The sequence below is a fragment of the Phocoena sinus genome, chromosome 1 (genome assembly GCF_008692025.1).
Source record: "Phocoena sinus isolate mPhoSin1 chromosome 1, mPhoSin1.pri, whole genome shotgun sequence".
Classification (NCBI taxonomy): Eukaryota; Metazoa; Chordata; class Mammalia; order Artiodactyla; family Phocoenidae; genus Phocoena; species Phocoena sinus.
In genome coordinates this window covers 88,495,323-88,513,640 of record NC_045763.1, presented here as the reverse complement: position 1 = coordinate 88,513,640, position 18,318 = coordinate 88,495,323, and the positions used below count along the sequence as shown (strand labels likewise).

The window sequence follows — 18,318 nt, the reverse complement described above, 5'->3', positions numbered from 1 at the left end:
GAACGAGGAAGGGGCCGTTGTACAAGACATGATGCTTCGGGAACTCCCGAGCTACGATTTCTGTTTTTACATACAAAGCCCTAGGAAGCTGGAGGGGGAAGCAAAAAAACTCATAATCTAAAATCCTCTGGGATGATGTTTCTCATTGCGCCTAGAAACTCGCGCTGGGCGTGTGTCCTGCACGGGGTTAAGGAATCCAAAGAGGCGCCGGCTGAAAGTCGCTGCGCGGAATCGACACTTGGCGCTTTACGGGGTTGCGCTCCGAAGACGCGTCCGCGCACCATTTTCCCAGGCGTTGCGCGGGTTTCCTAAAACACCCAGCTGCTGCCTCAGAAGGGAGTTTCTAGAAGCTCCTTCTCTACTGCCTCCCCTCCCCCCCTTTTGGTTTTTACCCCTGTGAGGAGCTTCGCCTGCTCCACTGCGTCCGCCCTCCGAGGGGTGCAGGTGCCGCTGTCCCAGCCGCCGCCGCCCGGTCCGCCCCTCCTCCGGGCGGGCCTGGGGGCTCGGCCCCGCGCAGCTGCATAGCGAACGGTGTCTCTCCTGGCCGCGACCCGCCGCCCGGGACTCCCCGCCCTCCCGCGCGACCCCGCGCCCGGGCGGGCGGTGCTTGCGGCGGGCAGGGGGCGGGGAGGGGAGCGGGGGTTCGTCCGGGGGTAGCCACCTCCTCCGCAGCCAGCCGGTGCCTCGAAACCCGGACCTGCCTCCGCCTCTTCCTCTGGCGGCTCCATCCTGCCTCCCGCGCCTCGTCTTCCCGCCGCCCCCGCCGCCGCGCCCCCGGTAGCTGCCTCGGCGGACCCGGGAGGGGGCCCGTCCGCCGCCCGCTCGGCTCGGCCCGGCCCGGGAGGCGTGCATGCCCCGGCTGCCCGCGGCGCTCACCAGCAGCATGCTCTATTTCCAGATGGTGATCATGGCAGGGACGGTGATGCTGGCGTACTACTTCGAATACACGGACACGTTCACTGTGAACGTGCAGGGCTTCTTCTGCCACGACAGCGCCTACCGCAAGCCCTACCCGGGCCCGGAGGACAGCAGCGCCGTGCCCCCCGTGCTCCTCTACTCGCTGGCCGCCGGGGTCCCCGTGCTCGTGGTAAGCCCGGGGGTGCCCGCCCTCGCCCCGACTGCCCTTTTCCGCCCCTCGCCTTCAGGGTTGAGGCCCCGCTGAGGTCGGGGCGCGGCAGCCTTTGCCTTCTAAGTTCCTCCAAGTTGACGGCAGCCCCTTCCCCAGAGGACATTCTTCTAGGGCGCGTCGGTATGGGTCCGAAGGAAGCCCCCAACTCTCCCCACCTGCCGCCCCCAAACCCCCGCTACCCCCCGCGGTGGCTGCAACTTAGCGTGACACGGAGGGGGATGGGAGGGAAGGGGGCTGTAGACGGTAATGGGTGGGAGTCGGGGCTGGGGAGGAGGTGAGTTATCCGGATGAATCTTGACTTCATCTACGCTGTGGCCTTGCTCCGCTGGCTGCCACCTCTCACATTGCGACTGGAAGACGAGCAGCAGCGGGGCCAGCGGGAGGGAGACGGCGATCAACTGCTGGGGTGTGGAAGGGACTTCTGCTTCCAGAGTCGGGGCGCAAATTCCCTTTTTACCGCCTCCTTCCCTTTCGAAAGGAAGTGCCAATTAGACTAAGCTGACCAGGGAACAAATATCTAAAAAAGAACATGAGACCCCTCCTAAATGAAGAGGCTCCAGTAGCAGTGCTTGCTGAAAAGCAGGAGCTGTGCCTAAATTACAGGATTTATTTAAACGCTCTTCCATTCCCTGGGCGGCTTAAGTCCTTCTCTCATAGAGCTTTTCTGAGAATGCCTTTTGGATTGTGTGTGTATCTATACGGGCACATGCACGTACATATATACACAGATATACATATGTAATTATTAGAATGATAATCGTATAATAATTTACGTATGTGAATGTGGTGCAAAGTTATAGGTAGGAGAATTGGTGGTGTTTTTCAGAAAATAGTTATTATGGTTCCTTTAATACTGTCAAAGTATTGGAGGTTCCCTTCTTGTGGTACAGCTCATCTTGTCTCTCTCTCTCTCTCTCAGCAGATAACTAATAAGAAATTAAAAATGAAGAGGGAAAGGAAAGGGACTTTTTTTCCCAGCGGTTGAATGTGTAAATTGCAACAATGAATGTTGAGAATATGTTTTATCTGTTAGGTTTGGATATTCATGTTTTCTTTGATTTTAGAGGAAATGAGTTAATAATTTACAAAATAATGAAAAGTTCCTAACACACATAATGGAATTCCACAAACCAAAGAACTTGTTGATAACTTCAAAGTAACTTTATCACAGGTACTGTGATAGTTGATGTCAAATACGGCTCCAAGAATACTGTTTTGAAAAGTGTTAGACCTTGCACCAGAAAATGTTTTGTTTTTTTTCAGTTGTAATTTGCTAAAATGTATCAGAAACCCCAAATCCAGCTTCATGTTTGTGTTCTCTCTCCTCTATTTGGAAAGCTGTAAGAGAAAAAAATAAATTGGTCATTCTTGGGCCCTTTTGCTTTCTGCAGATGTTGAGTTTCCAGACACATGTTTTATAGGAGACTGAATAGCTCAGGGATTTTTCAAGGATTTTTTTTTTTTTTCTTTTAAGAAAAAAGCCTGTCACTTTCAGGACACTGGTTTGGGTACAGCCATAATCAGTAATGTCTGTAACTCATCCCTTGGTGATTACAATTCTGTGGCTTATTTAAATGAGATAGCACTTTTCAGATCCTAACCATCCATCCATGGTGGCAGGTGCCATTTAGAGACATAACATAGTTTCCCAAAGAATTTGATTGTTCTCCACTTAGGGGGAACCACAGAGGGGAAAGGGAATTAATTAGTCATTATTGAGCACCTGCTTTGTGCTGGGCACTGAATAGTCATGGCCACATATACTTCTCAGAGCATCCCTTCCAGGAGATAGTCTCTCCAGTTGACATTTGAGGACCCTGAGGATCAGATAATAAACTAGAAGCACCTGAAAACAAAAATGGTGGGTGTGGTGTTTGATGTCTGTGAGACTGATGCCAAATGCCATACTGCTTGTCCTACTTCCAAAAAACATGTTCTCTGAAAGAAGATGAGAAAGGCTGCTTGGGTGGGGATCTAGAATATTCTTGAGAGATTTTAAAAGGGAGGATCCAACTTGATTTCCATGTTTCGATTTTCAGTTCATTAGTTACAAGAGAGAGAATTTGGGAGTCAGTCTGAAGAGAAGGAAATGTTGGATATTCAGGCTAGCTGTGCTGCTGGCCTTTGCTTCTGCTTCTGCTCTTCCCAATATTACACTCTCATAATGTGAAAGTTTGGGAACAGTAATGGCAGCCCTGCTTTTGCATTCTTCTCAAGAACACTGGCTTAGCACAGTCACTTTGCATGAAAACAATATTATTAATAATAATGTTAGTAGCACCCATCATTTGTTGGGTTATATACCCTATACCTATCTAATACTTGCATTATCTATGAAAGCAGTTATTATTACTGTCACCTACCCTTGGCAAAACTGAGGTTTAGGAAGGTTAAGTAACTTGCCCGAGGACCAAGCCTAAAAACATTACACCCAGAATTTTAACCCTACTGTGTCACGCTCCCAAACCTGTGCCTTTCTATTACAATATGCAAATTCAGCTTACTCATAAATCATTCTTCTAAATAAATGCCTCAAATGGTCTCTTTCCCCATCTTTTACATTTCTTGGACTGTAGTGGTACAGATTCTTCATTATATATATTTTTAATCTTCAAAACTCATTCTAATCCTTAAAGTTAATTTTGAAAAGTAGCTCTCCTCACTGCCACAATCTGTGGTTTTGTTTCAAATTTGCCAAATTTATTTATCTAAAAATTAAAAGGAAAATATTCTTTAAATTTTATCACTTTTATATAGTGTTGACTTGGGGCACATGTTTGGAGTCTGACAAGTTTGGATTCAGATTCAAAGTGCATCCTGCTGTTATGGTAAGAGTTGGGGATTCTGCTTGCTGTGTAACCTTGAACAACTAATTTATAGCTCCTTAATCCTTAATTTTCTAAGTCACAGGATTTTGAATATTAAATGAGATATAATATATAAATATCATCCTTTGCCCATAGTTGATACTCCATAAGAGATCACTATTTCATTAACACTATTAGTAAAATAGTAATTCAGTAAATGCTTATTGAATTCCTGTGTTGCAAGCACCATATCAGCCAGAGTAGTGGTTATAAAGGTAATTTCAGAAGTAAACCATGGTCACTAATCCTTAAGAGTTTACAGTAATTTGGGAAATTAGGTAATCATGCCAAAAGTCATAATGTAAATCACCATAATAAAAGTGTTTATGTACATATTTACGTATATATATACTGCAAAGACCTCTGGTGGTTCAAAGAGGACAAGATCATTTTTATTTGGAGAGGAGAAGAAAGGCTTCATGAAGAAAAGGGTGGCTTTTGAGATGTGACTTGAAGGAGAGGTTGTAATGGAGTTTGAGTCAGGACATCACAGAAGGCAGCAGTGTGAACATGAGTGACTGCTTGGTAGCAGAAAATGCAGTCTGTACTCTTGAAACAGTGATTGGTCTGTCTTGTTTCTAAGAGTGGTGTGTGGGGAATGCAGGGGTATATGGCAGAAGAGGAAGACTAGGGTCTCATTGCTGAGTCCTGGAATGTCAGGCTGAGTTTTTCTCCATTTATTGGGAATTGAGTAGGGACTTGTCTGATAGGTGGTGTTTTAGGACATTTTGGGGACAGTAGTGTAGGGCTCTTCTATTATTAAAATATCTGTGTAAGATAATTTTACACTCTTCATCCCCGAGTCTTTTTTGTGTTGTGAAATATTATTATTTTAATTGTGTTTTCAGAAAACACCTGTAATTTGGGCTCTTTGAAAACAGGTACTGTTCAGTTTGATCTGTATGCACTCACCAAAGCACTACCTACAGAATTTACAGATATAAATTTAATTAGTGATCTTTGTTTTTCATTGATTAAAAGACCTGGTGATGACAATGGTTTCTGCCCCCCAGATTTGGATACAGTGGCCACTAGCCCCTATTGTACCTTAGATCTCTGAGCAACACAGATGATTTGAAGGAGACAAAGCTAGACCATCCCTCTTCATAGAGTCAGAATCAAGACAGAGAAGACCAGGACTGAGGGTTAGGGAGCATCTCTGATTGTTTATGCCTGCATCCCCAGGAAGCTCCCTCTGGGTTCCGAGACTGAGGCATGGAGCTACTGCTGCTATACCAAGGATGTTGCATCACTAAATGTGGTGGAAGTAGATGGTGACAGAAAGGCATCTTATATCCAGAGGTCCATCTTGTTAAATCAAAGCCTAAAGCTCTCCCATAGACCTCTCCTTCCTTGAACCTTGCCTTGGGTGCCCACTACTATCTCCACCCATGTCCACTCCTGGAATCCTATGAGTATAAAATGAGTTGACATTTAAGTATCAGAGTAGTGCCCAGCTGAATATGTGTTAGCTACTGTTAGTCCTCCCAAGTTTGGGATAATTCATCAAGACAACCTATTTGGGCTTCCCCAGTGGCGCAGTGGTTAAGAATCTGCCCGCCAATGCAGGGGACACGGGTTCGAGCCCTGGTCTGGGAAGATCCCACATGCCGCAGAGCAGCTAAGCCCGTGAGCCACAGTTACTGAGCCTGCGTGTCTGGAGCCTGTGCTCCGCAACGAGAGAGGCCCACGCACCGCGATGAAGAGTGGCCCCCGCTCGCCACAACTAGAGAAAGCCCTCGCACAGAAACGAAGACCCAACACAGCCAAAAATAAATAAATGAAATTAAAAAAAAAAAAAAGACAACCTATTTAAGGCACCTAGCAAAATACCTTTGTTAGTGGGTTCCAGGGCTGATAAAATATTTGAGGTGAATAGAAGCCACCTAGTTCAATCCATCACCCACAAAAATTGGGGAGTCTGAATAGCAAGAACACTAAAACTCAATTAGAACTCTGTTCTTCCAGTCAAGTCAGTGATTTCTGCCTTTGACGACTCCTCCATTTCTTCAGCGGGCTAACACTAGCTAATATTTCCTATGTACCAGATGCTGTGTAATGTACATTTAATGTGTTACTTCATTTAATGCTCACCACGATAGTACTGTCTTTAAACATAGGCACTATCATTAAGCCCACTTTACAAATGAGAAATAGGATGTTTAGTGAGATTAGATGTCAGACTTGTATTAATTTTTTTCAGTCCATTAGTATAATTAATCTTCACAATAAACTTATGAAGGAGACTTGGATGTAAAAAGGTGAGATGACCAGTCCAGAGTCCCACAATGACGGTGCTAGAATCGTTAGAGCCTGTGCATTTAGTTCTTTTGTTATGTACCTTTATCCTTACACATTAAACAAATCTTTAAAGATATTTAGTCATAGGGATTCAATACTAGAAGGGTCAAATTTTTCTCAAAACTTTTATCTTCAATTTCATTTTTTTCTGGTTTGATGGGAAACTTTGTGTTCTAGTGTAGACAGTGGTTTCAATGTGTAGTGTAGGAAATTGTTTTGTTTCCTATTAAGCTTGAAATGTTATGGAGAGGTTGGTGGCAGTGGGAGGGATTCAGAGATATTTCTGTTGTTCTGATCTGCAGCCACGTTTCTTATCTCTGTGGCACACATTAGCACAATGCTTCAGGCACCTGCTTTTCTGTGGAGCCACCCTCTGGTTCTAGATCTGCAAACTGCAGTGCACGGAGAGCTGAGAGGACCTCTGTTTCTAAGACATGTTTCTTAAAATGGGACCTAGCACTAGATTTGTGGGGGGGGGGCAGTGAACACACTGAAATTGTATTACAAAATACCGTATGTACATATGTATGTATGTGTGTGTATATGTACGCATTTTTCTAGTAAGAGCCTCCATGGCTTTATCGGATTGTCAGAAATGCCTAAGATTCCTAAAAGTTAAGACGTACTTTTTGAGGATTTATGGATCTGTTTAAACTCCTCCTTAGGTCTCTTAGGCCCTTGCTTTACTTAGATATTCTCATTCATATTCATTCATTCATGTTCACCCTCCCTCTTTCCCTTCTCCTCCCTGCATTCCTTTGATGGTCTCTCTTTTTTCATTTATCCCCTTCCCTCTGCATACTGATTAGGAGATTGTGATGGGGGTAAGGGGAAGCAAAGGCCCAGGAACCTGAAAACCAGCTTGTGTTTCCTTTCCCTTCCTTTTCCCTGCCTCTCCCCCTCCCTTCTGCCTCTTCTCCTCCCACGCCCCTTCTTCCTTTTCCTCTCCCCTTCTCCCCCTCTATCCCCTGTCACTCATCATCCCTGTTGCTTCTCTGCACCAGTTACCTTATCTGAAAAATGTTGGCTTATTTCTTCCTGCCTTTCCTACCTTTTGGAACTGTTCTTGAGAATCAAATGGATGTAAATGCACCTTGGAGACAATAAGTCACTTCATGCATATGAGGAAAACATAATGTGAGCAGATTACATGGGTGTAGCTGCTTGGTCATTGGAGATGGTTAGACTGCTTATAGCATGGCTTTGCCAGCCGAATACACTTACTCTGTGGAGCAGGAAAACGGAAAAAGGTTTTATACTTCTTTTCTTATTTTCTTGTAGAAAGGAGAGCAAAAATAAAAAGACAACAGTATGAAATGGCCTTACTAATTATTACAGACTATTACTCCAATACTCAATGCTGTTTTTCAGAATGTTTCAATAAGCTCTTACTGTCAAGATTATTATAAAGAATCATCCCATTTATTTGTGTAATTTGAAAGAAATAATGTTTCCAGGGAGGAGTGTTGATGCCATCTGTTAAGTGTGCATTGTATCATATTCATTTTTAAATTTGTACTGTACCCAAAAGTCATTATTTGTAAAAGTTTGGAATGATGATAATGCACCTACTATGTGCTAGGCACAGTGCTATTACTTGACTTGTATAATGAGGGAGGCATATTCACTGCCCTTCCAGAGTTCAAACACTATGCATGAAATTATATCTCCAAGCCTCAGCTTTCTTGTCTGTAAATTGAGATGATACTTAACATTATCTTTTAAGAATTAAACATAAGCATGCATTAAGTGATAGCTGCTCTTTTAACATAAATGCCAGTAACATTTATTGGTGCTACGCAGCAAAAGGACATCAGGTGTCCTTAATCATTTCTGTTGAATGGATGTGGTAAACCATTTACTCTTCATATTAACTATTCCAGGTACTATGTGTGGTAACTAACACATCTAGGGAGCTTACACAATTCCTCCACTGGGTAAATGCCACATCTAGGATCTGAATCTATTACTTCAAATCCAATGCTCCCTTGGCTAACTGCCATTGCCCACTAATTTGATTCATAGCCTGAATGGTGGCATTCCTAGAAGGTAGAGCAGAGTTTAAGCATATTGATTATGTATCGTTGTGCTCTTTACAGCGTCTTTATGCTTGTAAATGTATAGGCTCAGTTACAACCAGACATGAAAAGGGGAATTTAAAATCTGTGTTTAATATGTGTATGTATAGCTGATTAACTTTGCTGCACACCTGAAACTAACACAACATTGTAAATTAACTATACTCCAATAAAAATTTAAAAAATAATATAAAATCTGTGTTCAAAGACAAAACTTCATTGGTTCCTAAAACCAGTGGAATAGCCAGTAGAACTTGCTTCTCCCAGCTCAGCATTCCCATCCATACAGTTCGAGGAGGCAAGTTCTGATGTCAGAGATCTTAACCTAGGAAGAAGAAGAGCTTTTAAACAGACTTTGGAAAATCATAAGACTATCGTTTTGATGGGAAATACTGTAAAATATGTGAAATGGAGTTCTATATTCAGTACTATTTAAACTATTTCTGAGAATGCCAGTTTTCACTCAGCTGGCTGCTTACTTTTTTAGTCTTATTATGACAGATGTAGTTTGAGAACCACTGTCAGTAAAATCACCATTTTTTTGGGTAAAAACAGAATCCTAGAGATTCTTTTTCCAGTTCAGGTGCATTTAAAACTTTACAGACAGTCTTGGTGGACGTTTCTCACTGAGAGAACATGTGTGAGTGGAAGCGTGTGTGTGTGTATGGGTTTTTGGTGTTTAATACATTTGTAATTTTTTGTATGAACTCACTTTTATCTCCCTTGCTTCTAACCTTTATAGTGCTCTCCCACCCTTCCCCTCAGGAAAAAGAATATTTCTGAAACATTCTGCTATATCCTTTCAGACCTAGCACCAACGCCTCTAAGTAGATCCCTTTTCCCATATGAGGTAGCTGCATTCTCCACTATGATTCCTTTGTGGCTTTAGCACATTATGGCATTAAAATAATCTTATATTGTGCTTTATGTTGTATTTAATTTTATTCATGTTTCTATCACTAGACTTGAGCATCTCAAAATCGGGGTTTTGTAATCTGACTCATCATGCCCAACTCTTTGGTTATTTTTGGTGAATAAATTATCCAGGGACTAATCGAAGTTTGTGATGATGAAGTTATAATGACCAAATTCTGCTGAGCACACAGTTACTTAATAACCATTCATTAAAATAGGCAAAATATTCCATACAGCCTATTCTGTAAGTTTAATGAACTGGCAGCTCTCTGTCCTTTGATGCGTTTTAAGTGTATAAACCCTGTATAAAAGGTTCAGCATAGCCAAGGTGTGATTCTGTGTCCTCAGACTGACATGCTTCAAGCAGAAACCTTCCTATCCATTGAGAACAAGTCACTGGGATATGGGTTACAGGCCTCCCTGGAGTCTTATACCCTGATCATTCAAGGGTAGGAAGTATCTCCAAACTACTTTAGTCAGTCCAGTCCAATAGCTTGAATTTCACCAATTAAGAGTCCATTTTAGCACTTACCATGCTAACTAAAAGTCACAACTTTCATCAGTAAAAAATCATTTTATACCTACAATGCTAATTTAGTTGTTAATTAACATATGATAGCAAAAAGACTTACAGCAACCTCTTTGGAGTGTGACCTTTCTGATAAAATGCTTGTGACTGTCGGACTTCCTCTCTCCCTCGCTTCCTCATTCTTTCTTTTCCTGAGCAAATATTTGTTGAGTACCTTCCATGTGTAGCATACCCTGAAAATAAGGCTTACAGAAGTTACCTGACTTGCTCCAAATCCCAAAACCAGAATTAGAGCCGATCTTCCCCTTTTCCAAATCTTTCAAAGCAGTGTCAGGAAGTAAAACACTCATGAAATCATGGGGCGATTAAATACAAATGTAGTCCTGACGTATCTGCATATTACCAAAATAACTTACGGCATTTCTTCTCTAAGGATTTGTGTTGATATAACCAGCCCTGCTATGTTGAGGAAATTGTGTATTGTGTTTCTAGCATAATGATCCCTTTTTTGAAAGGGTGCTGTCAGTAGTGCCAGCAGAAACTGTACTTTTCTATCGAGATTTTTTAATCAAGATTTCAGATTTAGCTTTTTCTCACACTGGGGTGCACAGAAGCACTCTTGACACTGAGAAGCATCTTGTATTTCCAGAGATCTCATCAAAGCAGAATGCCATGTTCTCCCAAACAGAAAAATTGAGCAGTCTTGGATAAAGGCAGTGCACCTGGGGCCTCATCTTGTAATTTAAAATGAGCTCCTGACATTTCCAGTCAAAAACAAAACACTATCTTTGGTTGGTGGCAATGACCTCTTCCTTCACACGTGCCTTTCCAGTGTGGGGTTTACTCAGTTACTAAAATGAATGAAGAGACTTAGTCAAAACTACGTGACAACCCTTTTGGTCTTTCACAAAGAGACCTTTGTTTCTTCTTCTTGCTGGCTTCATCACATGGTTCCTTGGGGGGTCTCCTTTTCCTTTTTCCTGGGGCTCAGTCTAGAATACAGATAGAGGAATCCAGTAGACACTTTATTCAAGCCACACTGTCAGGCTTTTTCTTCCACTCCATTTTTGGAAAAGATTTGTGAATCCACTGTGAGAGAGATTATGCTGCTTTGTAGCTGGGACTTTTTAGTCATGAAAGAGGCCTTAGAGATCATTTAGTTTCATCTCTTAATTTCCAAATGAATGGCCAGAGAGATTAAATGACTTGCCCAAGGCCATGCGGCTAATGAGAAATTACACCAATTGCTGACATATATGGGCACTTGGTATATATACATCAGTCCTTGTTGTACATTACACATATTAACTAATTTCATCCTCACAGCATTGGAGGTAGGCACTATTGTTATCTCAATTTACAGATGAGAACACTGAGGCACAGGAAGATTAAGCAACTAGCCCATGACCCCACAGCAAGGAAGTGACATGCCTGGGCAGAATGTCTCCATATGAGCTTTTAATAACACAGAGATGGTTCTTTTCTCCAGTACCAATTTTTTTGTCGTCTCCTGGAGAGGTTAAGGCCGCCTGCAGCAAATTGTTCTGCATAGCAATATTAGTTGGGAGATAGAGATGAAGAGGATGTGATTATTATGATAGCTTTTTCCTTATGACACTATAGTGCTGATTGAAAACATTTTCCTGAATATTGTATTTACAATTAGCAGTTAATCTGTGATAGTGAAGACCTAGTAACAGATAAGGAAAAAGAGCATTTAATTCCCAAATCACTTGGTTCTATGATGCCTTCTTTTATGTTGCTGACATCAAATCCTTTCAGACAAAAAGTAAAACTACATTTGAAACTTGCCACAAGTGGATATAACGAAAACCTAACCATTTTTAATACGCAGACCTTTAAGTTCTTTTTTTTTTAATTTAAAACTGAGGGAATATAATTAGGGAGTGGATTACACAGGTGATGGGAAAGTTGAGAAGCTGAACAGGAAATGGTGAGGCCACCCAGAGTTTATGCAATAGCAGAAAGCCACTACTACAACTGCCAGGGCTGGAGAGACAAAGGAAGGAGATAGGGTCAGCAGAGCTTGGGGCAGAAGTTGGAACCTAAGATGATGTGTTTCACAGGAGCTAAAAGTATGGAGGAGAGCTCTTGTTAGAGGTGTTGCCTGAGGAGGGAGGAAGGAAGTGGTGAAGAAATACCGATTTTGCCTTCCTCTGCCTTTCAATCTCCCATCCATACCTCCCAGACTTTAAGTTCTTTTAATGTGATTTTTACGTAACACAGTAAAATTATCACACTACATATAATTGATATATAGCCTATCTACTGCATTCAAGACATAGTTATTACATTTGGCATACTAATTTGGCATAAGTTTGGCAACTAGTTAGAGGCATGGAAAAACTATTGGTATAAATATATTTCAGAGAAAAGGATAGACAATTATATATTTATATGTTTTGAAGTCTTCTCTTTTTTTTGAAGGAACTTAGAGACATTCTCAAAACTTGGTTCAATCTTGTGGTGCCATTTCCTGCGAGACAGCAGTGACCTGAGAAAGTGCAGCTCTCTGCTTTCTGTAATTCTCTCTGCTGTTTGTTTCCATCTATTAAATGATCTCTATTCTTTAATCTGGGCAACTTCAATCATACCTCTTTCATAATTCTTTCCTTGATGTGTCTAGTCAATATTAATCTATCTTTCCTATAAACTCCTTTTTTTTTTTTAATATAAGTCTTTCCCCTTATATACTTTCCATAAAACAGGAGTTGTTGCAGGTGTGAGATGGGGAGCTGGAGAGAAAGCAAGACAAAAGAAAAGGATCAGGGCTTCCCTGGTGGCGCAGTGATTGAGAGTTCACCTGCTGATGCAGGGGACACAGGTTCGTGCCCCGGTCCGGGAAGATCCCACGTGCCGTGGAGCGGCTGGGCCCGTGAGCCATGGCCGCTGAGCCTGCGCGTCCGGAGCCTGTGCTCCGCAGTGGGAGAGGCCGCGGCAGTGGGAGGCCCACGTACCGCAAAAAAAAAAAAAAAAAAAAAAAGGATCAGTAGCAATAATGTACTCTTTTATGGAAATAGTGAATGCAGAGAATTGGTAATAAATTTTGTATTCGCAGGTTTCATGATTATCTGAAATTAAAATAAATAAGTAAAAGGAGCAGTGACTCACTGGACTCACAGGCAGGTGACCTGAGCTGACCTCCTTGCTCTGCTGCTTTCAACCTTTGAGACCTTGAGAAAGTCAAGTAGCTCTCCCGCCACTGTATCATTAGATAATTGGTTTGAAAGTGTTTGAACCTCACCCAGGGCAGAAAACTGGCCCCCGGAGCAGCTCTTTCTGTGCATGAAACAAGTCTGACTATTAGGATGCTCTATATTACAATGAAAGTCTGTCTCCCTGTCTTCTGCTCAGTGGTCTCTCTCACCTTTTGAAGCCATCTGGAACCACCTAGATGGTTTCTCTCTGAATCTTCCTTTCTTGAGACTTAAAGTCTTCATCTTGACATAGCATGGATTTGAGTCCATTTTACCCTTTTGGCCACTCACATCTGACTTTGCTTCGGATGTCCTGTGTTTTTAAGGTGTGGCACCAGCACTGAATGATGTGTCTCAGGTGTACTTTCACCCCTCGCAAATAGAGCAGGAATTTTGCATACAAAATTTTTTCTTGATACATTAGCCTTGGGATCAATATCCAGTCACCGTGGTTAGTTATCTCATCTGTAAAGGGAGTAGCTTAAACTTTTCGTCAAGTAGGCAGAAGTACTGTATGATGATGTACACTGTTCTGCTCCCATGGCCACAACAGACGTTGCTAAGAGACGGTGGCATTTTCTCACCAGCTGAGACTGATCTGGGCTTTCAGTCCTTAAGACAGAACTCCAGGCAACCTCTTGTAACTGTATTTGCCCTCTTGGAATCAAATGACTATTAAAATGCTTCAATTGTGTGTAGCATGTACAATGTAGTATACTGCATGGCTACGCATTATAGTTAATTACATTTAAATACTATGCCGTCAGAAGATTATAAATGCTTATAGAACAGCAAATATGTCTCGTATATCTTTGACTCTTGCTCATCACATAATACCTAATAGAGTGCCTTTCAAATAGCAGATATAAGTAATTATTTGTGTATTTTAGAAGAGAATTAGAGAAGCATAAATTAAAATTATTTATAATTTTACCCGTTCACAGATACTTAAATCGTAAAGTCCAAATTATTTTTCCAAAACCCATCTTTAATATTTTACTTTATTTGCCAGTGATCCCTGATTTCAAATATTTTCCCCATGTACACTCACTTCATTTTTTTCATTTACTTAAAGTTATGTAGAATGTAGTTCAAAATAAATCTTATTTACTTGATATGAAGAATATTTCAAACACCTATCATTTTGTTTTAAGAATCTTTAACATCATCAAGTTTTGCTTCTGTAACCACTACTTCATTTCCCCATGTCTTTAATTGTCCGTTGCACATACTTTTGTAACTTAAATTGTCACTACTTAAGCTTTTATGTAGCACATGTTCTTTCTTCATCAACTGTGACATTTTCTTTATTTCAATACTTTATTTTACTTTTCTCAAAACAACTTGGTTGATTTAAAGAGCATATCATCTTCCATTCTGTTTTGTAAATTAAACCACCAGTACATTTTACGTGTGAAATTTGCACGTATGGTAAATTGGAAAACTTTTTTGGTGTTCTGAAGGAGAATTCAGATGGCTGGCAGGGTTTCTAAATGAGATGAGTCATTATTTTATTGTCACGCAGGGTCTCTGAATCATACTGTATACATTTTCATTAGTAACCATAGATTAACAGTTGAAACATTTGACTCAATACATGGAACTATTTTTGAGGAGAGTTTCTTTCCTTGGAGAGTGATAAAAATTAGTGGTGCTTTAGAGAATGACATTAATAAGTAAAGAAAGATTCAGTGCTGCTGGGGCAGGCAAATCACTTACAACTTCAATTAACTTCAGGAGGAACCAGGAAAATGAAATTAGGATTTTACTGTTTATGGATACTTTTCATTGAAATTCAGGATTTCCCAATTAGAGCAAAATATCAAACAAGTGCAAATTAGTTCCTCCCTGAATCAAACGGGTGCACATGAAATGGTCTCGCAACAATCACATTAAAGCACAATGACCTGGTATTCAGTAATTCATTTCTTCATGTATTCTTGAGAAAACATTTACCAGTCCTCCCCGGACAAGGCTTGGTGTGTGTAAGCGATTCTACACATTCAAATGGAAGAAAGGATTCCTGTCCTCAAGGAACTCAGTCCCATGTGTGTGCAGAGTTAAAAATATACCAATCGTGATAACTGACAGTGAGTGGGCTAGGGTGAGGGAAAGCGAAGAAGGGAATGAAAGAGAGTTCTGAGAGCAGGTGATGTTAGCTAGTCAGGGACGTGACGCAAGGGTGTTCCAAGCAAAGAACAAACACAAAGTCATTTAGGCTGGAGAAACCTTCTTGTTTGAAGAAACTCCAAGAATGTCTGGAATGGAAAGGTGTCTAACACAGAGGCAATTAGGTTCAGAACGTAAGGATGTTTAATAAAAAGTACATTACAGTAATATTCAGAGTTTGAAGTCCAGATTCCCTTATCTGCTTGAAGAGGTAAACCTGTGATACACAGTCTAACCTCTTAGGCTCACTTGATCTGTCTGCAAAATGGGACATCTAAATCCACCTGTCTTACAAAGTAAGTTTATTTCTGTGACTGATTTTTATTTAGTAAACTAAAGGAGAAACATTAGAATACTTTTCAGAGTTTTACGGCAATATTCATCACATGGGTCTTGGCTGGCAAGTGTGTTCCAGAGTACTTATATTTTCCTTGTTTTAAATAAACATACCATTGTGAAATAAACTGTTAGATAGCTACTGAGAAGTTAACCCCCCTGACACATATATTACATGATTTTAAATCAGTATTTGCAACATGGACAATGCTAAAACATCCATATTTGTATAATTATGAAAGCTTATGTTAGTATGCACATTTAAAATTTAAATTGGTTAGGATATTTTTGTTACTATTGCTGTGTTTTGCTTCTATAATTAGGTCATTTTGACTTGCATTTTATAAATTACATAACAGGTGTGCTCACCTGTGTAGTAAATGTCTTCAGTCTTCTCATTTTAAATTGGTTACTAAAGTGAAAAATATGCATCTACATGTTGCTCTAGAAATGTGAGGACATAAGCGTGCAGTTCTTTTAGAAAGCACGGGTTAAAATTTATGTGTAATGGAACTGTCTCATTCTTGGTAGGTGAAACTCAGATTTTCCAGTTTATGGCATTAAGGATTAAATGTGCTTGGTTTTCTTGCAAGATGCTCTATCCTTCTAAATTTAGTCATCTAATTAAGATTTCCATTCATGGGGAATGACTTTAAAGAGCACATAAGACAGGCTTTTACACAAACAGGCTTTGATTGGATTAATTGGATTTGCATAAATTTTATGAGGTGAGTGTGCTAGTGTCTCAGCTTCATCTGCTTGGAAGGGAGAACTTAAAGGGATTTGTAAAGAGGAAACACATTAAAGGTTGCAAAGGAAGCACGCAGAAGCAGTCAGGTTAATGGCATGGCGAGAACAAAGCAGCGCTTTGGCAATGTATAAGCTGGCCAAGTCTGGAAAAGCTGGGCATAGGACAAAAGAGATGGGAGGTTCAGAAAGACCACAAGATTTTGGTGTGTGTGTGTGTTTGTTTTTGTTTTTGTTTCCCCAAAAGAAAAGGGATCTAAAGCAGCCCTGATGCCTGATATGGGTTTGACTACAGAGGCTGGGGGAGCTGGTGGTACATTTAGGACTGAGATAGTCAAGGCAAGGATGGCAGCTTGGATTGTAGGCAGGCAGGCTTCTTGCAGGCAGTTCTAACAGAGGGTCGCTTGGTCATTAGAGACCCGTGCTGATCCAGGCTTACCGAAAAGATGGCATTCTGGAACTGGGACGCTGAGAAGTAGGACAGAGCAGGGCAGCACCAGGGAAGCAAAGAGGTGGTGAAGTGGAGCAAGGCACATGTGCGAGACAAGGCAGGCTGGTCAGGATAGGCAAGTCCAGAGGAGACAAAGGACAGAACAGGCTGCTGAGACAAGGTCTCAGGCACACAGCCCGGGGCACTGGGGCTTGGCAGCCCAAATTAGGATCTCCAGCAGTGGAGACCAGGAACCCTTCCCAGCAGGCAGCGATCAGAGGCTCAGAAGTTGATTCTGAGCCGAGGCTCAACAGCAGATGTGAGGTAATAGAATTCAGAAAGCCTTGATATGGAACCAAACTTCAGACCTTCCAGCTGCTAGTGAACAAGTGATCTGCAGAACATTGATTCTGGCATTCACGTATTAAATAGTAACAATGAGACATCAACAATAGCAACCTCATCACCCCTTACATTTGCATAAAACGCTATCCTTCACAGAATGGTTCACAACAATCATGTGACATGGATAGTCTAATCACTTAGAGGTGATAAAACCCAGGCTCAGAAAATTAATATTTTCTCACAGTCATGCAGTCAAAACAGTGGCAGAGTTTAGATTAGAACCTGTCCCTGGTGTGTTTAAAAAACCTTTGTTTTTTGGTTTTTTTAAACATCTTTATTGGGGTATAATTGCTTTACAATTGTGTGTTAGTTTCTGCTTTATAACAAAGTGAATCAGTTATACATATACATATGTTCCCATATCTCTTCCCTCTTGCATCTCCCTCCCTCCCACCCTCCCTATCCCACCCCTCCATGTGGTCACAAAGCACCAAGCTGATGCTTTGCAGAAAGTAAAGAAAAGGGCAGCTGGTATGAGGATAAATGAGAAGGGCTTTCCTGACCTCGGGAAGTTCACAATCTAGTCAAGGATCCAGGCTCATGCAGAAATAACCTTAACGTTTCAAAAACTCATCCCTTTACTAGAAGAGCAACTGGGGCTTGGGAAGCATTCAGCCACTGTGTGATGTCTGAATGAATATCGAGTGAACTGTGGTAGCCCAGTGAAGAGAATAATCAGTTTGAACTCAGGCTATAAAGAAGGCTTCTCTGAGAACAGGGCATTTTAGCTATTAAGGACAGGATGCCTCCGTGAGGGACATGCTTGTTTGGATTTGGATGGAAGGGAAAGAGAACTAGTATTTATTGAGGTAGATTTAGATTAGACATACCTGGGCTTGGATCCCGGATCTACTACTAAATCAGTGTAATGTGGGGCCGGTAACCCAACCTCATTGACTCTCAGTTTTCTTATAGCACATGCTCATTGTACAGAAGCTAGTGCCTTGGAACATGTTAATTTGGTGGTGGGGGGTGTAAGTTAATTTTCTCAAAGGTTCTATCATTTTGTATTATCACCCTTTTGCAAAAGAAGAAACTGAGACTCAAAAAATGTTAAGTAACTTGCATGAAGTTAAGCAATTTGAAACTAGAAGATCTTCCTGGCTCCAAAACCCATTCTTTTTTTTTTTTTTTTTTTTTTTTTGCGGTACGCGGGCCTCTCACTGCTGTGGCCTCTTCCGTTGTGGAGCACAG

At 41.4% G+C, this 18,318-nt stretch overlaps 1 protein-coding gene across 2 annotated transcripts in view; it reads left to right on the top strand.

The window, feature by feature from the left end:
* The first annotated feature begins 753 nt into the window (after nt 1-753).
* Nucleotides 754-18,318, top strand: part of PLPPR5 (phospholipid phosphatase related 5) — a 126,561-nt gene continuing 108,996 nt past the window's right edge. Inside the window, exon 1 of one of the 2 annotated variants that reach the window (XM_032645784.1) lies at nt 754-1,087. In XM_032645784.1, coding sequence (XP_032501675.1) covers nt 851-1,087 — 237 coding nt within the window. In that variant the 5' untranslated portion in view covers nt 754-850. The remainder of the gene's footprint in view (nt 1,088-18,318) is intronic. The other variant, XM_032645794.1, reaches the window with a different exon arrangement.